The following is a 16,862-nucleotide window of genomic DNA, read 5'->3' as shown; positions in this document are numbered from 1 at the left end:
AAACTTCCCCTGTCTCAGTTTAAAACCATTCCCCCTTGTCCTATCACTTTGCTTGGGTACAGTGGTGGCGGGCAGAATGTTGGCTTTGGAGGTTGTACAAAGTACCGACTGAAATCAAGAGCTGTGTCAGGTTTGGGGATCGTTTAGCAGTGAGTGGGCATAAATTAGGAAAAAGAACTGGAAATACTAATTCTCAGTTTCTTAATTCAACACACATTACATAAGCTAGGGGAGATAATCATAGATATTAGCAGGAGAATGGTGTTCACAGCAAGAAAGAATTGACACTGGTTTATATTTACGTTTTCGTAAATGACACTGTTCATTTATGAGCAGTGATTTATTTTGAAAGATTTTAAAGCATGGGAAAAAAAGATGCTTAGGATTTTCGGGTAGATAGAGTAGAAATGACAAGACAAGTCAGGAGACTTCAAGATTTTTCTTATTAATTGTAGAATTACAGTAACCAGCAAAAGCCATCAGGCAATATCCCGTTGCCCCCGACAGAGCCTGCAGCATGCCAAGGATGGGAAGGCAGTGGTGGGCTTTTCACCTGCCTCACCCCTGGGCATGGTAGGGTTTTGTGCAGAAATGATGGCAGAAAGAGTGAGCTGAGCAAAGGGCGAATTAAATGGGAGTATGTTTGAATGCTGTGTTGGATGTAAAATAAGGGTGCCCTCCTTTGGAGCCCGCTCACCTGAGTATCTGCAAGCAATCTCAGAGATCTGGTTTGGAAGAGAATATTTGAGAACAATCTTTGTAGGATAATAGAATCATAGAATGGCCTGGGTTGAAAAGGACCACAAGGATCATCTCATTTCAACCCCCCTGCTATGTGCAGGGTCGCCCACCACCAGACCAGGCTGCCCAGAGCCACATCCAGCCTGGATCTTCCCCACATTCTCCCTTCAGTTTCATTTCCTAGTTGGCTAATGCACCAAGCAAGCAACAGAAAATGGAAAATTACATTTAAAAATGCCTACTTTTTGTCTGCCTGAAACTTAAACATCTTTATGCTGTGACAAAGCAATGACATTCCAAAATGCAGAATTGAGAAGATACCATCTGTAACCACTGAGCAGGGTAGGGAGCAGCTTGGCGGGTAGAAATTCACACCTTCTTGTCCTTCAGCATTAAGTCAAACCTTAAAGAATTCTGAAAACCTGTGACCTCCAACTGCGATTTCTCATTCATTGCTTGGGCTGTTTCCTAATGCGTTGCTGAGAGCTGTGCTGGCGTGGGGGGAAGGCTTTTAGGAAAGAATGAAACGTCTCTGTTTTGTTGCCTTTCAGCAGGGAGGCAAGCCATCAATGCCTCCCCAAGGGTGAGCTGGCTCGGAAGCCATTTAAGATGCCTGGGTCTGGCCGAGGAGAGGTGAGCTGCCGCTTTCTTATTTTCTCTTATAATTGAAAAAGGGGAAGAAAACTCCCAAACCCTTATTTTCCCAATTTTCCCTCAAATGTAAAGCACAAAGACTGCTGTACTTGGGGATGGGATGTCACACAAAGGCAACTTTCACGCTTTCTCTTGGCAAAAAGCCCCCATAGCATTAAGTGTAGCAGCCCCGAATTGCTCTGGATGACACGGATCTCGCAGTCCTGATGGCAAACACTGGAGCATGCAGTCTTGTCTTGTTTGGTTTAATGTCCATTTAAGTAACATCCATTATCGTCCCACTTTCTCCGTGCTGTCTTGGCTTTTGTTTTTGCTGGTCGTTTTTGCACTACGTGTAATAACGTGCGTCCTCCGTGGAGTGCAGTGTTCCTCAGACCATACTTGAGCTGCGCTGTGTTGCCAGGCTTCAGTAGAATCTCCTTTTTATTTTCACATTTTCATTTTACAAACTTTTATTTCTGTTGTTATGTTTTATCATTTGGTCAAGCAGGTTCCCAGGCCGACCCATAAAAAGAAAGCCCGCATGGCGCGGACGCGCTCCGATTTCTTGACTAGAGGTACTTTTGCTGATGGGGAGGGGGATACGGAGGAAGATGATTACGATGGCAATTTTGAGTTCCTCCTCTCCTCTGACCTACCTCCTCACCCCGAGGCAGGGCCTGCGGCCCGGCTCGGCCAGGCCTGTTACAGTGACTCCGAAATGGTAATTTTACAACTTGTTGGGGAAGGAGAAAAGAGGGAGCAAGATCTGCGGGAGCGTTTCTTTGCTAACCTTGGCTGCACGGATCCTACACTGCTTCTTCTCCCACTCACATGGACGTTGTAGATGGGTAAACTCAGAGAACACAGCAGAAACGCATACAAAACAGAAAGGGGTATTGTTTCATTCTCTCTCAACCGTGGTGATGTTTGCTGGCTTGGTTGGAGAGCAGCTTTAGGTTGCACAACTACCTTTTGTTGGTTCATTGCTTAACCAGGATTCCCTCCATTAGAAAGTCCCATTGGGATCCCACTGGCTGTAGCAAAGTGGATAGAAAAGATCAAGGCAAACATTGGCCAGAAAAGCAACAGACAACAAGGAAAAAAATATAAACCTTGCACTTGTGATTTGGTATCCTTAGTTAGGTTATCCAGGATTGTCCAGTCCTCAATTATTGGGCAAGTACCAGCCAAGAGTATCTTAGAGAAAGTAAAAACCTGTAATTTGGGCAATAAAAACATAATGTGTTTAAAAAAAGAAAAACACCTTAGTGGTTCTGTCCAGGAGGGGTGGCAGTGACTGAGAGGTTTGAGGGTGCAAGAGGATGGCCCTTGCTACACTTGCCCACTTTTTCCGTGGCTTGAGGTGTCTGTGCTGCCCACGTAGACAAGTGGATGAGCAACAAGGCAGTGACCATCTCATGCATAAGTGCTCACATGGCTTCACTCGTATGCTTCAACTCCTTGGATGGATGTGGGATAGAGCATAAAAACAAACGTACGGACAGGATTGGCTTTTCATTTTGTGCCCATTTTGTGGTTTTGCCACAGGAAATATTTTGCGTGATCTTAGAATCTGCCTTTGTAAGGAAGGCTAAGGAGGGCTTTTTGTGACTTCTCTTTTAGCAGCTTTTATTATACACATTTTTTTCCCAGGATGATTTCCTAACCAGGAAGGGTGGAAAATTCAAATTCTGCTGATAAAATTTCTTAGCTTTTGAGCCAGGAATACCTCTAATGCTGTCAGGCAGGAACATGATTGAAAGGCACAACTCTTCAAACCGAACTCACTCAGCTGCCCCTTAGTCCATCTCCCTGCTTTTGTAACAGGAAAGGGAGAATTTTACATAGGACTTACGTCAGAACCAGTTTTTTCCCCCTCATTTGGCGAGAAGTCAGCTTAAGTAAGCATGCCCATGCAGATGCAGTGCCTCCATCCTGCCCCCTTGCTTTCACTCAAACTATGGATTTGAAGACATGATGAGAAAGGGAGGGTGAGAAGTTACTAACTTAAAAGAATCAGAGATCCTTCGTTAAAGACCCTCCGTTAAAATGGGGAAAAAATAGGAACAAGAAATGAAACTGGGAGGTGCAGGTCTGAAACCATCTGAGGAGCCCAGAAATAGCATGTTGCCTGAAGGCTGTCCCAAATGTTCAATGCGTGCTCATGTGCTTTTGTCCAAGGGAGTCTTGGTAAGATGAAGGCAACAGAATTCTCCAAGGTGATGTTAAAAGCCAGCATTTCCCTCTGGATTTCCTTCTGCCACAGTCTTGTTGGCTGCTCAGATGGCAGTGGACCAGGTCCTTGGAAATGCTGGAAGTAGAAGCTCAAAGCGAGGGCCTGGGACAAGGGGCTGTGTCCTGCTGTGTTCCTGGAGGCTACCCTGTTACAAAGCCTTGTTTTTTAGCTGTAGAAGTCTTTCCCACTGGCAGTCTCTGCTGAGCAAGGAAAACTCCATCCCTGGGAGGGAGCTGGCTCACGTAGAGATGCTGCTGGGACTCTGCTCACCTGGGTTAACAGCTCTCGCTGCATGCAAGTAGCAGTAGTGCCAGCTGTGTCTCATCTCTCCTCATGTATCTCATCTCTTCTTCTGTCTCTCTTTTCTCTGTGCTCCATCCCTGGCTCTAACTGTGGGTCAGAGAGCAGTTCCACATTGCGCGGTTGAGTTCTGCTTTCTAGCAAACCCTACTTGTAAAGCTGTGTGTGCAGTGTATCCTGTGTCTGTATGTCCTGGCCCCATGTACGGTGTTTCCATCTGTATTCTGTATTGCAGGTTTGGCACCAGCTCTTTGGCTTGTGGCTTCTCTGTGTCAGGATCACCACACCATTAAGGGAGAGCTCTTGAAAGCAGCAAAATTTAGGGACTGCTTTTATTAGCAGAGCCCGGATGGGTGTTGCAAATGATGAAGCAGCCTAAAATAGAGCAGACTGGTGCACCTTGGGTTCAAGCAGGGGATATGCATGTGACCATATCTATTGTGCCTTGTGATACTCACATGAAGACGCGTCCAGCAGTCTCCATATGCAGTCTAGTAGTTGTTCTGGTAAATAACTTATTCATACAGATCCTGCCCTGGCTGCAGCTTTCGCAAAGGAAACATGCTGCTTGTTGGCTGAGCACGTGTAACCTTGCACAGCTGAGCACAGGGTGACTCTGCACTAGCACTGCACTGGCACTGTGTTACCCCTTGGTTTTTTTTGGGCAGTGGTGGCCCACCAGGCACCGATGCTCCAGGCCTGAATCCAAGGGCAGCGAAGACCACGAGCATCATCAGCCAGGGCCACAGCCCAAGGTGCACCAGTATGTTAGGTGGCTGCTTAAGGTAGTGCTGATTGCAGAGAGCCCAACTGCCTTTTAGAGTGAAGCAGTGATATATTTTGTCCAACTTCCATCCTAAAGCCACAAATTGACAAACAGCAGCCTGACACCCACTGATCCTGAAGACTCAGCTGTGGTAGAAGAGCTCTTGTCCCAAGAGTTAGGAAGCCCTTCAGTGCAATGTGCAGCACTGCTGCCTGCTGGACAAATCATCTCATTTGCACAATGGCAAGCAAAATAGAGGTTGTGCTTTTGGAGGAAAAAATGGGGATCCCTCTTCCTCCACAGGATGATTGTAGACTCCTGGCTATGTGCTTTGTGGTGCACCCGGGGTGAGGAATGTTTTCCAGGCAAGGACCTGGCTGTTCTGCTGGAGGAGTCCCTCAGACAAAAGGATCAGTGTCAAAAATGCCTTCAGTCCTCCTCTCAGAGCCTTGCAGTGGTAGCAGAGGAAACATTTAGCTGAAATAGATCAAAGATAGAGGCAGAGCAGGGAGATAGTGGTGGTAGTGGTGAGATTACAGGTAGGGACCATCTCCCTGTGAAACCTCTGCAGGGAAGGATGCGGTCCAGAGGTGCCTGCGTGTGGCAGAAGAAAGGCACAAAGTCATAGTGAGCCATAGCAGTGAGGCTGGGTGCCTCTTCCACCTGTGCCCTCATAGGCACTGATTGCAGGGAGCGTTTCTTCCCCACGGTTTTGCTCCATGCTGGTAAAGGTGAGGATCATTTCCAGACCCCATCTATTAGCATCCAGCAGGCAGTGATGGCCCTGCTGTGTTTTGCTTCATAGAAAGACTTTTTTTAGCAGAATTTAACAGAGAATTTTCTCTCTGTCCTGACGTGTCTAATCCATTCCATGGATTATGAGGTCTTTTTTTGCCTTGTATCTCTCCACCATTTGCATGGGATCATCACTGAGATGTAAGGACAAGAGGAACAAGAAACCCTCAGATGGTTTTGGCAGCTTCTGTGGTTTCCAGTGGCAGTTTTGCCTTGTGTGCTGCCATCTCCTGGCTGGCGAGGAGGTTGGTGCAGGGTGAGATGAACTGGAGATTGGTGAGGCCCACATATTGCAGAATTTTAAATGAAGTCTTTTTAATAGGAAAAAAAAAAAAAGAGAATGCTTAAAAACACAATGCATCCAGCTGAGAATCTAGATTAAGGGAAAGCTAAAGCAGATACCTCCAAGTCACGTCACGCAGCCTGATTCCCTGCTTCCCAAAAGTCCCCCCTCCAGTCACAGCTGCAATGGAAAGTAAGTGCAAAAGTTGCTGTTTTTATAAATATGGTCAGAATGTTTCTGGGCCACGCTGGCTTTTGGGTGGCTTCCTCCTCTGTGCTGGGCAAACCAAAGGGAGATCTCAGGAATGCTTCCCAAGACAAATGTTGTGGCTCAGATAACAGTGGTGGAGGCTTTGTGAGCACATGAAAAGAGAGATACAAAGGTAACATCTCTGTTTCTGCTGCCTCTTGGGACACGCTTTTTGGATAGCAACTGCAGGTCATTAAACATGTCAGCTGAGGCCTCTCAAGACTCCAGGGAGAGGAGGAAATGCACCATCTTTTGCCTTGTCTCTTCCCAGGCACAAGATAATAGAAATAGTGCAAAATCATTGTACAATGTGAAATAATAATTTGTTATTTATTGTTTGTGGAATTCCATTAATTATTGCAAATTCACTTTGCCCTTAGGAAATTATCCCATGACTCTTAAAGTGGTGATGAAAGCAGAGGTCTTTCGTATCAAAGCTGTTTAATGTTTCTAAAGGATCCATCTTAATGTGTCCTTGGCACAAAGTCTTTGGGTTCCTATTTTTGTTCCCTTCTGCAAAGTCTTCTATGGGATCTGAAGGCAGGCTCTGCTGGGACGGATCCATGGGGTAGATGGGGGAGCACCACAAATCAGCCTGGCTTGGCTAACGATCGTGCTAATGGGCTCTAATTGAACGCAGAGCTGCCCAGCCCAGGGCAGCTGAGCAGTTCTGTGGTGGTGACAGACCTGTGCCCTGGTGCACACTAGCTTTCTACATTTGTCACTAGAGGAGAAAGTAGGGCTCAAAGCAGGGATGAAGAACTGTCCTGCTTTAGAAGTCCTTGTATACTTCAGTAGTTGCAGTTGTAGCTAGGACTATAGCAGATAAAAATAAAGGTGTGTTTTTCAGTCATTACGGAGATAAAATCTTTAACTTTTGCTTTAAGAAAAAGTGTCACCTGGCATTCCAAGAATGGTGTCGTTTTTTAATAGTTCACCCTTGAATCATTACAGACAGTTCAGCGATTCTCCTCGGGCGATGGCCAACCAAAGCTTCACAAAACCATGTCTCAGGGGGAGATTGGGAAGCTGGCAGCCACGCAGAAGCCCCTTGCCCCAGATGGGAGGTAAGGAACATGGTACAAACCTGTCCCGTGCCCTTCTGCATCCCTGATCCTTGCTGGTCCTCAGCTCAGTGGTTTTGATTCAACCAGCCATAATCACCGATTGCATGTTTTGTACATGACCATAAGCTTGCAATCACATAGATTTGCCAAGAGGCGATCATATAGATTTAACTCCTAAAGGGACATGAAGGTCTGGGAGGCTTTGGATAATTTTGAGCTGCAGGACACTACCCTAGTTAAGGCAGTTCCTCTTCCCGCAAATTGTTTGCAGGTCTCAACGAGCCAAGATGAGATTTTGGGTGAAAGGAAAGCAGGGGGAGAAGAAGACCCCCCGGGAGAAGCTTGCCACGCAGTCTGAGCTGCTGGAGCTGTATGCTGAGCAGGAGGTGCCCAGCAGAGAGGTGGCTGCTGGCCTGCAGCTCGGTGAAGGTGAGTGGTGGGTGAGCAGGCAGCAGTGTGTTGTAGTGGCACAGAAACTGCTTTTACTATCACAGCAGAGATGAAGGCTGTAGCTGTTGGGAGTCTGGATTTATGTAGCCATTGAGGGTAACCCAGTTCATGGTGATGTGGTGATGGGGTAGAAGTGAAGGATGTGGAGCTCTTGGAGCAGGTCCAGCGGAGGGCCACTAAGATGATCAGAGGACTGGAGCAGCTCTCCTATGAGGAAAGATTGAGGGAGCTGGGCTTGTTTAGCTTGCAAAAGAGAAGGCTCCAGGAGACTTCATTGTGACCTTCCAGTACTTGAAGGGAGGCGTATAAACAGAGGGGGAATGGCTGTTTACGAGGGTGGACAGTGATAGGACAAGGGGGAATGGTTCTAAACTGAGACAGGGGAGGTTTAGGTTGGATATTAGGAGGAAGTTTTTCAGCCAGAGGGTGGTGAGGCACTGGAACAGGTTGCCCAAGGAGGCTGTGGATGCCCCATCCCTGGAAGCATTCAAGGCCAGGCTGGATGTGACTCTGGGCAGCCTGGGCTGCTGGTTGGTGACCTGCACACAGCAGGGGATTGGAACTGATGAGCATTGTGGTCCTTTTCAACCCAGGCCATTCTATGATTCTATGATAAATATGTTTGTCTGTAGGGCTAAAGTATCTGTAAATTGGAGTTTCAGACATGGTTGTGATCTGTGTGAGGCTGCTGTAGGAAAATGAGTTGGGAAATGGCACAGATGGGAAGGACATGCTGCTTTGCTTCTGTTGACTTCAGGAGTTACATCAACCCCATGGGAGGAAAGATAGAAACTGGGATCCGGAACAGATCTGGAGGGATTCAGAAAGCACTCAAAAGAGATACTGTGCAATACGACCCAAAACAGATATCATTTCTTTCCCAATTTCTGTGTAGTTTTAGAAGTAGGAATTGTCACTTCACTCTGGGAGGCAGAGGACAAGGACAGAGGACAAACCTCTCTCCCCAAGCCCCAAAGCCAGCTGTGTGCCGTCACCAGCACCTCCATCTCCTGCCCTGGAGCTAATCCTCTCGGCAGCCGTCTGGACAGTGACAGATGTTTTCCCTCTTGACAGAGGAAGTAACCAATGGAGAAGTGACATTTAATCTTCCTACAAGCACCGCACAGTACTTTTCTCCTCCTGTCTCCTTATTTTGGTGACAGAACCGTTTTCCCTTTGTGTTACCTTGGCTGTCGGTACAGCTCTGGGAAATGATGCATTGTTTTTCTCTTACTGAGAGTTCATCAGCTGCCACAGGTTTTTATTACTGCCTGAAACGAGCCCTGCTTCTCTTTCAGGCCCTACATAAAACACAGGAAGAAGCATTTTTATTGATTCATGCTTCATCTCACCTAATTCAGGAGATGCAGAAAAACAAAACGCACTGCAGAACTCCAGTGGAGTCAAATGCCAAACAAATATTGCCGCAGCATTTCCAGCCATGCAGAGAGCATGTCAGCTAACCTGTGCTTTTTTTTCTCTCTCTTTTTTTTAATTATTACCACTAGAGTTGGGTCCTCACCATCTGACGCCGCCGCGGAGCCCTGAGCTGTCAGGAATCTACCGAAGGGAATTTAAGGAGAACAAAGAGCCTTCCCCCAAAGTGAAACGCAAACGTAGCGTCAAAATTAGCAGCGTGGCTCTGGAGCCTGTGCAGTGGCAGAACGACTCGCTGCAGATCATAACCAGCGCGAGCGACCTGAAGAGCATGGATGAGTTTCTCCTGAAAAAGGTAACGCCTGCCGTTGGTGCTCCAGATAAATCATCAGAGCTCTGAGAGCAGATGGAGGCGGCAGAGCGATGTTATCGTGGAGACAGCAGTAGCAATCCTAAGAATCCATCTAGGGGAAAGCTTTAGTTGAGTTCCCAAAGCTGTTAAGAGTGCACAGCATGCACCAGGGCCGGCTTGGGACAAAAGACAGGCAGACAGGCGCACTGTGCACATATGACATGGTCATTTTACTTGAGCACAGCAGCTCTGGTGCTTCCACTGCTTTGAGCTGCACCTCATGGCATCAGAAATGGGAGACCCAGGAGGGCAGGAGTTGAAGGCTCCAGGGAAGCTCATGTTTCCACATTCTGAGTTTGTGTGCAGGAGAAACTGCCTTGCAGCCACATGTTGTCATCATCTGCTTGTGGTGGGGCAATTGCTTGTTAGCAGCGCTCCATCTTACGTAGCAAAAGTCAAGTTGGTGCATAACACCGTTTGGTTTTCCAGATGAATGAGCTGGATAGTGAGGACAGCAAGAAGGACACTCTGGTGGATGTTGTGTTCAAGAAAGCACTGAAGGAATTCCGGCAAAACATCTTCAGCTTTTACTCCTCAGCGTTAGCGGTGAGTGACCGGGCGGCACGTGGCAGCTGCACCTCCAGGAGATGCTTTGAGTTCTGCTGGTAGGGATGTCAGCAGGCCTTCGATTCCTGATCTGCTTATCCTAAAGGGAAGATGCTCTTCTTTTACATTCGGTCCCATGAAGCTGTAAATTTGGAATTGCTCTTCCTTCTTAACTCAGCATACTTCAGGTGAAGATTTCAGGTCCACTGGAAAGAAGAATGGGTTTCAGTTGAATGGGAAATGACAGTAAGTCAGTAAACACCTCTCTGCCACCCAAGTGGTCTGGAAACCTGTGTGTTAAAGTTGTGAGTTGTGAACATCTGAGAAATGCAGTGAGTTGGAAGCCATTCGGGCTGAAGTAATAGCCTGGAGCAGAAAAGGCAGCTTAATATGAATAAAAATTTCTTTTTTTTCTCCTTCTGTTTCTGTAACAGATGGATGATGGGAAAAGCATCCGCTATAAGGACCTGTATGCCTTATTTGAGCAGATTCTTGAGAAGACCATGAGGCTTGAACAGAGGGACTGGAGCGAGTCTCCAGTTAAAGTCTGGGTCAATACATTCAAAGTCTTCCTGGATGAATATATGATAGAGTACAAACCCTTGGACTACACTGCAGTGAAGGTACTCAGCATTTTCTGGAGCTCTTGTAAGATTTGTGAGCTATCTTTCTGCAGAGTCATGCTCAGACACTTGGTCTGTTGTTTTCTCTTGTGCTGTGAGCTGAGGTGGGCAACATAAGCAGGCACACAAGGCTTGATTTCACTGGTTTTGTTTTATTGGGCTCAGCAAACCCAGGTTCTTATCTGGGGTGAGCTAGGTCTTCACCACTGCCAACATGTGGACCTTGTCTTCAAGGCAAATCTGCAGCCATCTGTGGGGTGGGAAGGCAGCTCAGATCCTTGAGAGATGAGTAAAGGCAACGTGCTGTTTTCTGTTAGGCTTTCCTAGGCTCTTGAGCACCAGTGACCACGTGCATCACTGTTGGTCTGGCTGTGGAAGCAGGGTATGTGGGTAGTGACCTCAGGGGCTGAGTTCAGGCAAACAAACCTGAGCTCCTCGCTTTCTACTCCCTTTTGCCTGCAAGGACCATCCCTGGCTCTTGGAAGATGCTGTTTCTTGTGCACCAAGTAGAGCAAATGTCCCATCTTTGGTCTTCTGCTCTGAGTCCTCCTCAGGCTCTCCGCATAGGATTTCTTCCAGGGCACTGGCTGCAGTGCTGTGCCCTTGGGTGTCTTACTTGGGATCGAAAGCTTTAGGTCACAGGTGCTGGACATGGAGCCAGAGTAGCAGCTAATCCCAGCTCTGAGATGAAGACGGTGACAGTTGGCATGGGGATTTCTGAAAATAGGGTGGTCCCTTGCAGTAGGAATGCTCCTTAGAGTGCATGGCAGGATGGGGCTGGAAAGAGGTGGAAAAAGTCACGTGAGACCTCTGCATGCTTTACTTGTGGGGATTGTCCATAAACGTGCTCAAATCTCTTTTAATACCAGGTGCCAAAAACGGAACGAAAAAAGAGAAGGAAAAAAGAAGCGGATGTGGTGAGTTGAGCACCCTGGGCCTGTGTGTTAAAGAACCAGTCCTTGTGGCCAGAGCTGCACCTGATAAGAGAGCTGCTAATGACATGTGGTGAGACCCCAGCGTCTCAGCCAGTGAGCGTGCAGCCTTGAAAAGGTGCTAGGAAGATGGACAAGGTGAATTTGGTTTGCCTGTGAATGGCTGTAGATTAAAACAACAGGCTGTAAGGCAGCTCTTCTGTTCAGATCAAGGACTGCTGTAGGTTGTTCTATGAAAACACGTCCTGCATCAGTCAAGACCAGATGTGTATCTGACAGAGCTTTTGTCTTAAAGGATGTAATGGCACTGGGAAAGGTGTAAAGGAAAAAGGGCCATGGAAGCATAGAAGAGCTCTTCAAAATGGAGAGCTTGACCAGTCAAACACAGCTAGTTTTTAAACTGCTTGCATGAAGATTTGTTTCCGTACAGGCTGGATTTCTGAGCTGCTGCAGGGTTATTGGTCCAAAAAGGAAGCAGAAATGGTTCTATGTAAGAGCCCATGTAGGAGAGCTGGCCCCATCGGGTTCCCTATTCTGAACTCCCCGGTCTTTTTCTCACTACCAAGTCAAATCTCTCGTCGCAGGTGGAAGAACACAATGGGCATATTTTTAAAGCAACTCAGTACAGCATCCCCACCTACTGTGAATATTGTTCCTCCTTGATCTGGATAATGGACAGAGCTTCTGTTTGTAAATGTAAGTGTGCTCTATTTGACTTTTTTATTTGCTTATATTGCTTAATTATATTAATATAATTAATATTATATTAATATGCTTATATTACAGTCACGGGGTTTGGGGCTCTGAAAGTTTTTTTCTGCTGTTTCGGACAACCCCACTGTCAAATGTTTGGGGTTTTTCACATTAGAATAGCTTATGAGACAAACCTTAAGGATTTCTGAAGTCACCTGGTGAGTTCATCCTGCCGTTCCTTCCAGAATGTACAGTGTTGTTGTGCTTGGGAGCTTTATATAACAAATCATAACTCATGATTTCAAACCACCTGTATGCTGTACTTTAAGAAGGGATGGTAAGGTTCTGTGACAGGTATGACATGCCCTACAACTGCAGCCTGCATGCCTGCGAGTCTTGTGGCCATCATTGGGCTTGGAGAATTTGACCTGCAGGCTCTTGGACTTTGGGGTAGATCAGGAAAGTGGAGATGAAGAAACAGGCAAGGTTGAGATCCTATTTGTTTTTTTTTTTTCCATTGATTCTTCAATTAGGTTAGAAATAGCCATCCTGTGGTGCTTCAGGCTGGTATCCAGTGCAGGAAGAATACAAATTAGGTGCTATTTCCAATCTCTGAGTATATCCATGTCTGATAGCTCAGAGTGACTCATGGATTGTTTTCTGAGTTGATCTGTCAGGTTTTTTTAATGCTTCAGGGACTTAAATATAGAGCCTTTAAAATGAAAGGCTTAATTTTTTTTTTTTTTTTTTTTATCATTTGAGTGAATCTAATATACAGTTGACCCCTGAAAAATGCAAATTTGCCATGCCTTTGACCTCCCAGCCCTAAGAAGAACTACTTAATTCACATTTCTGCAGAGGTCTGAAGTTTTGGATTATTAAGTGCAATTTTTTCTTTGCTGCAGTATGTAAATATGCTTGTCACAAGAAGTGCTGTCTTAAAACCACGACCAAGTGTTCCAAAAAGGTAAGCTTCTCTCGTTCCTTTTTTCTCACTGAATACCTTTCCACTTGTGATCCCAGTCTCGTACAGCCCCTTCTTTAACAAACACTTTTGGGCACACTGAACTGAATACAGAGCTGGCAATAACCCTTTGTTGAGCTGGAGGTTGGGCTGGGGTTCCCTGGAGGTCACTCCATTCACTGCTTCTGTGGCTGCACATATTTCAGTAGTAATACAATGATGCATCAATATATATCTGCCCAGTCATGCAGCACCTCTTCCAGTCATGTTCCTGGCTTGTAGCCATGCTGAATGATAGAAACCTGCCTCAATTTTATAGCTTTCAAGGACTTCAAAATGTGCCTGCTATCAATAGATAACATTTTTCAGTAGAGTCAGTGTTATTACAAAGAGAACTTGCAAAACCCAATGTCTGTCATAGTGATACTGTGGTTTTGGCTTCCATGGCTTTATGTCAGGATGCTTCCAGTGGCCAGTGGGGTTCTTGGAGCCCACAGCCAGAAGCAGGACCCACAGCAGAACCTCCAGCCTTGGTTTCTCAAGGCTGATGCCTTCGTTCGCAGTACGAAAGGCAAAAATACAGGTTGTTCTTCAACCCGCTGCTCTGATAGGGCTCACAGCACAGTCCCCAAACAGCTGCAGCACTACAGCTGAGCTGTGGCACGACGACGGGGACAGCAAGAGGTGAAGGGTGGGCGGATGGTGCTAAAGCACTTGCTGTGCTCATTAGAGGTGAATTAAATACTGCTGGTCGTGTTAGAGTATATGATTGACAGTGAATGAATGCAGCAGGTCACACCAGTGAACAATGAGTCATCAGGCTTTCTTTTTTGGTTGTTGCTTTGGAGAGTTTATTTCCTGCTGCTTATGCCCCAAAAAATGATAATGCAGCCAGGATAATAATGTGTGCAAAGCTTTATGAGCCCTCAGGAGGCTTTGCAGGTGTACAACCTCCACAAAGTGTAATTACATTTTTCCCAATAAGTAATCTGAATATATATATGTATTTAAATATGTTTGTTTTGATATGGCATTTCTTCTGCACTTTCTTCCTTTCTCACAGTCCATCTTTACAAATTGGGAATGCAAATTGGGTTCTGTGAGGTTCTGCTCTATAAATCTGGGAAGCTTCATGAAATCACTGATTTTTTTCAAAGAATATGGCAGTGTCTTCCATACTTGCAGACCTTTTGCACCTGTGATGTGAGATCTGAGCAACAAGAGCCTCCTCTTTACAGGGAGGAGACCTTCAGGCTTTGCTAGATGCCACTGTTCTGTGGGGCAGAACAAGAAGCTGCTCCACACTTGAAGACTGCCTCCTCCAGTAAAGAAAGGAGGGTGATAGTCGTAGGTGACTCCCTTCTAAAAGGAACCGAGGGCCCAGTATGTTGGCCTGAGCCCACGCGGAGGGAAGCGTGCTGCCTCCCTAGGGCACGGATCAGGGATGTCTCTAGAAAGCTTCCTGGGCTTGTTTGCCCATCTGACTACTATCCCTTATTTGTAGCTCAAGTCGGCAGTGATGATGCTGCTGAGAGAAGCCTGAGGGCTGTCAAAAATGGCTTCAAGGGACTGAGGAGGGTACGTGATGGAGCGGGCGTGCAGGCGGTTTTCTCTTCTATCCCTTCAGTGGCGGGGAAGGATACTGAGAGGATGAAAAAACCCTCCTCATAGATAAATGGCTTAGAGGTTGGTGCAGGCACAAGAATTTTGTTTTTTTTGACCATGGGGCAATTTACTCGGCTCCAGGCATGACGGTGATGAGTGATGAGGGTGGAGTTTGAAGGGGTGGAGATTGGCAGGGGGGTGCTGCTTCCCTGAAGTGTCTGTACACTAATGCGCAGCATGGGAAACAAACAGCAAGAGTTGGAGATGTGCGTGCGGCCGCATGGCCACGACCTCATTGCAGTCACAGAGACGGAGTGGGACAGCTCGCACGACTGGAGTGTTGTCATGGAGGGCTGTGTGCTTTTTAGGAAAGATTGGCTGGCGAGGCGGGGTGGTGGAGTTGCTCTTTATGTTGGAGAGCAGCTAGAATGTATTGAACTCCACCTGGGGGACAGTGGTGTAGCAGTGCAGAGCTTGTGGGTGAGAATCAAGGGGCGGGCTGGTATGGCTGACGCTGTTGTGGGGGTGTGCTACAGGGCTACAGGGCCCCTGATCAGGAGGAGGAGGTTGATGAGGCCTTCCATAAGCAACTGGAAGTAGCGTCACGATCCCAGGCACTGGTGCTTATGGGGGACTTCAGTTATCCAGATATTTGCTGGATAAGCAGCACGGCCACGCACACGCGGTCCAGGCGGTTCCTGCAATGTGTTGAAGACAACTTTCTGATGCAGGTGGTGGAGGAACCGACGAGGGGAGGGGTGTTGCTGGACCTTATACTCACCGATAAGGAAGGGCTTGTCAAGGAAGTAAAGGTCAGGGGCAGCTTGGGTTGTAGTGACCACGAGATGGTGGAGTTCAAGATCTTGAGTGGAAGAAGCAAAGTGAAAAGTGGGATTGCTACCCTGGACTTTAGGAGAGCCAACTTTGATCTCTTCTGGGACCTACTTGGAGCCGTCCCGTGGGCTGGGGTTTTAGAAGGTGAGGGGCCTGCGAGAGCTGGTCGGCATTTAAACAGCTCTTCTTCCAAGCTCAGGATCGGTGCGTCCCTGTGAGCAAGAAATCAGGAAAGGGTGGCAAGAGACCTGTGTGGATGAGCAAGGAGCTCACAAACTCAAATGGAAGAAGGTCGTCCATGAAATGTGGAAAAAGGGTCTGACCACTTGGGAAGAATATAGAAATGTTGTCAGAGCCTGCAGGGATGCAACTAGGAAGGCTAAAGCCCGCCTGGAATTGAATCTGGCAAGGATGATAAAGGATAGTAAAAGGCTTGTGCCAGTGCTTCAGTGACGCTCACCAGGGATGCAGCAAACAGGAAGAGTTGAGGCTGTTAACATTTTGCAGGGCAATAGAACTGCCTGAAATGGGTTCGTTAGTTAAATGTCACAAAGGAGGTACTGACGTGTTCACCTCAGTTGATCTTTCAGTCCTTTTTTGTTCCTTTCTGTGAAAAACAAAACTTAAAACAGCTCTGAATGGTTGCTCAAAGATGCTTGGAGTCTTCTCATGCTGTGGTGTTTCTCAGTTTTTATGTGCTGTCAATGAAATTATAGTGTCTCCACTTGGATGGTTCCAGGTCTTCCTGTAGGAAGGCTCTGGCTTGCCTGTGCTTGGTGGATTCATGTTTTTGGGGTTGCTTTCAGCAGCAAGCTGTGCATTATTGGGCGGAAGGATGGCGTGAATAGGGAAAGTAAAGATGTAGAAGTTGTAAGAGGAACCATGACCTGTTTCAGGGCCTGCAGTGCATCGTGTGCTGTCTTGCATTTCCTTTGCTGGGACTGGGCACTTGTGTCAAGATTTTTTTAGGTCTTTGGCCAGGAATGCCATAACCATGGTTATTAAACAAAGAAAACCCAAGTGGTTATGACTTTGGGTCATGTTATGGCACATTGCTTTCTGCAGTTTGTTTCAGCCCTTTCCCGTTTGTCTCTTCCCCATCAGTATGATCCTGAGCTCTCGTCCCGGCAGTTCGGAGTGGAGCTCGCCCGGCTGACCAGTGAGGAGCGAGCTGTGCCGGTGCTGGTGGAGAAACTGATCAACTACATAGAAATGCATGGGCTGTACACAGAGGGCATCTACAGAAAATCAGGGTCCACCAACAAGATCAAGGAGCTGCGGCAAGGGCTCGATACAGGTAAAAGGGAAAACAAAGCACAGGAAGAAAAATCTCTGCAACAGCAAGAGTTGGTG

At 46.9% G+C, this 16,862-nt stretch overlaps 1 protein-coding gene across 10 annotated transcripts in view; it reads left to right on the top strand.

Moving 5' to 3' along the window:
* MYO9A (myosin IXA) overlaps positions 1 to 16,862 on the top strand; it is a 166,143-nt gene that overhangs the window by 140,643 nt on the left and 8,638 nt on the right. For 6 of the 10 annotated variants that reach the window (XM_085234313.1, XM_085234312.1, XM_085234309.1 and 3 more), the window contains 11 exons: positions 1,293 to 1,374; positions 1,886 to 2,098; positions 6,961 to 7,073; positions 7,345 to 7,502; positions 9,032 to 9,255; positions 9,742 to 9,858; positions 10,293 to 10,481; positions 11,351 to 11,398; positions 11,998 to 12,109; positions 13,012 to 13,073; positions 16,614 to 16,806. In XM_085234313.1, the coding sequence (XP_085090439.1) occupies positions 1,293 to 1,374; positions 1,886 to 2,098; positions 6,961 to 7,073; positions 7,345 to 7,502; positions 9,032 to 9,255; positions 9,742 to 9,858; positions 10,293 to 10,481; positions 11,351 to 11,398; positions 11,998 to 12,109; positions 13,012 to 13,073; positions 16,614 to 16,806 (1,511 nt within the window). The remainder of the gene's footprint in view (positions 1 to 1,292; positions 1,375 to 1,885; positions 2,099 to 6,960; positions 7,074 to 7,344; positions 7,503 to 9,031; positions 9,256 to 9,741; positions 9,859 to 10,292; positions 10,482 to 11,350; positions 11,399 to 11,997; positions 12,110 to 13,011; positions 13,074 to 16,613; positions 16,807 to 16,862) is intronic. The other 4 variants (XM_085234311.1, XM_085234310.1, XM_085234316.1 and 1 more) reach the window with 3 other exon arrangements.

This window comes from Meleagris gallopavo, chromosome 12, assembly GCF_905368555.1.
Source record: "Meleagris gallopavo chromosome 12, MGAL_WU_HG_1.1, whole genome shotgun sequence".
Taxonomy (NCBI): Eukaryota; Metazoa; Chordata; class Aves; order Galliformes; family Phasianidae; genus Meleagris; species Meleagris gallopavo.
This window is presented reverse-complemented; position numbering and strand designations above follow the sequence as displayed.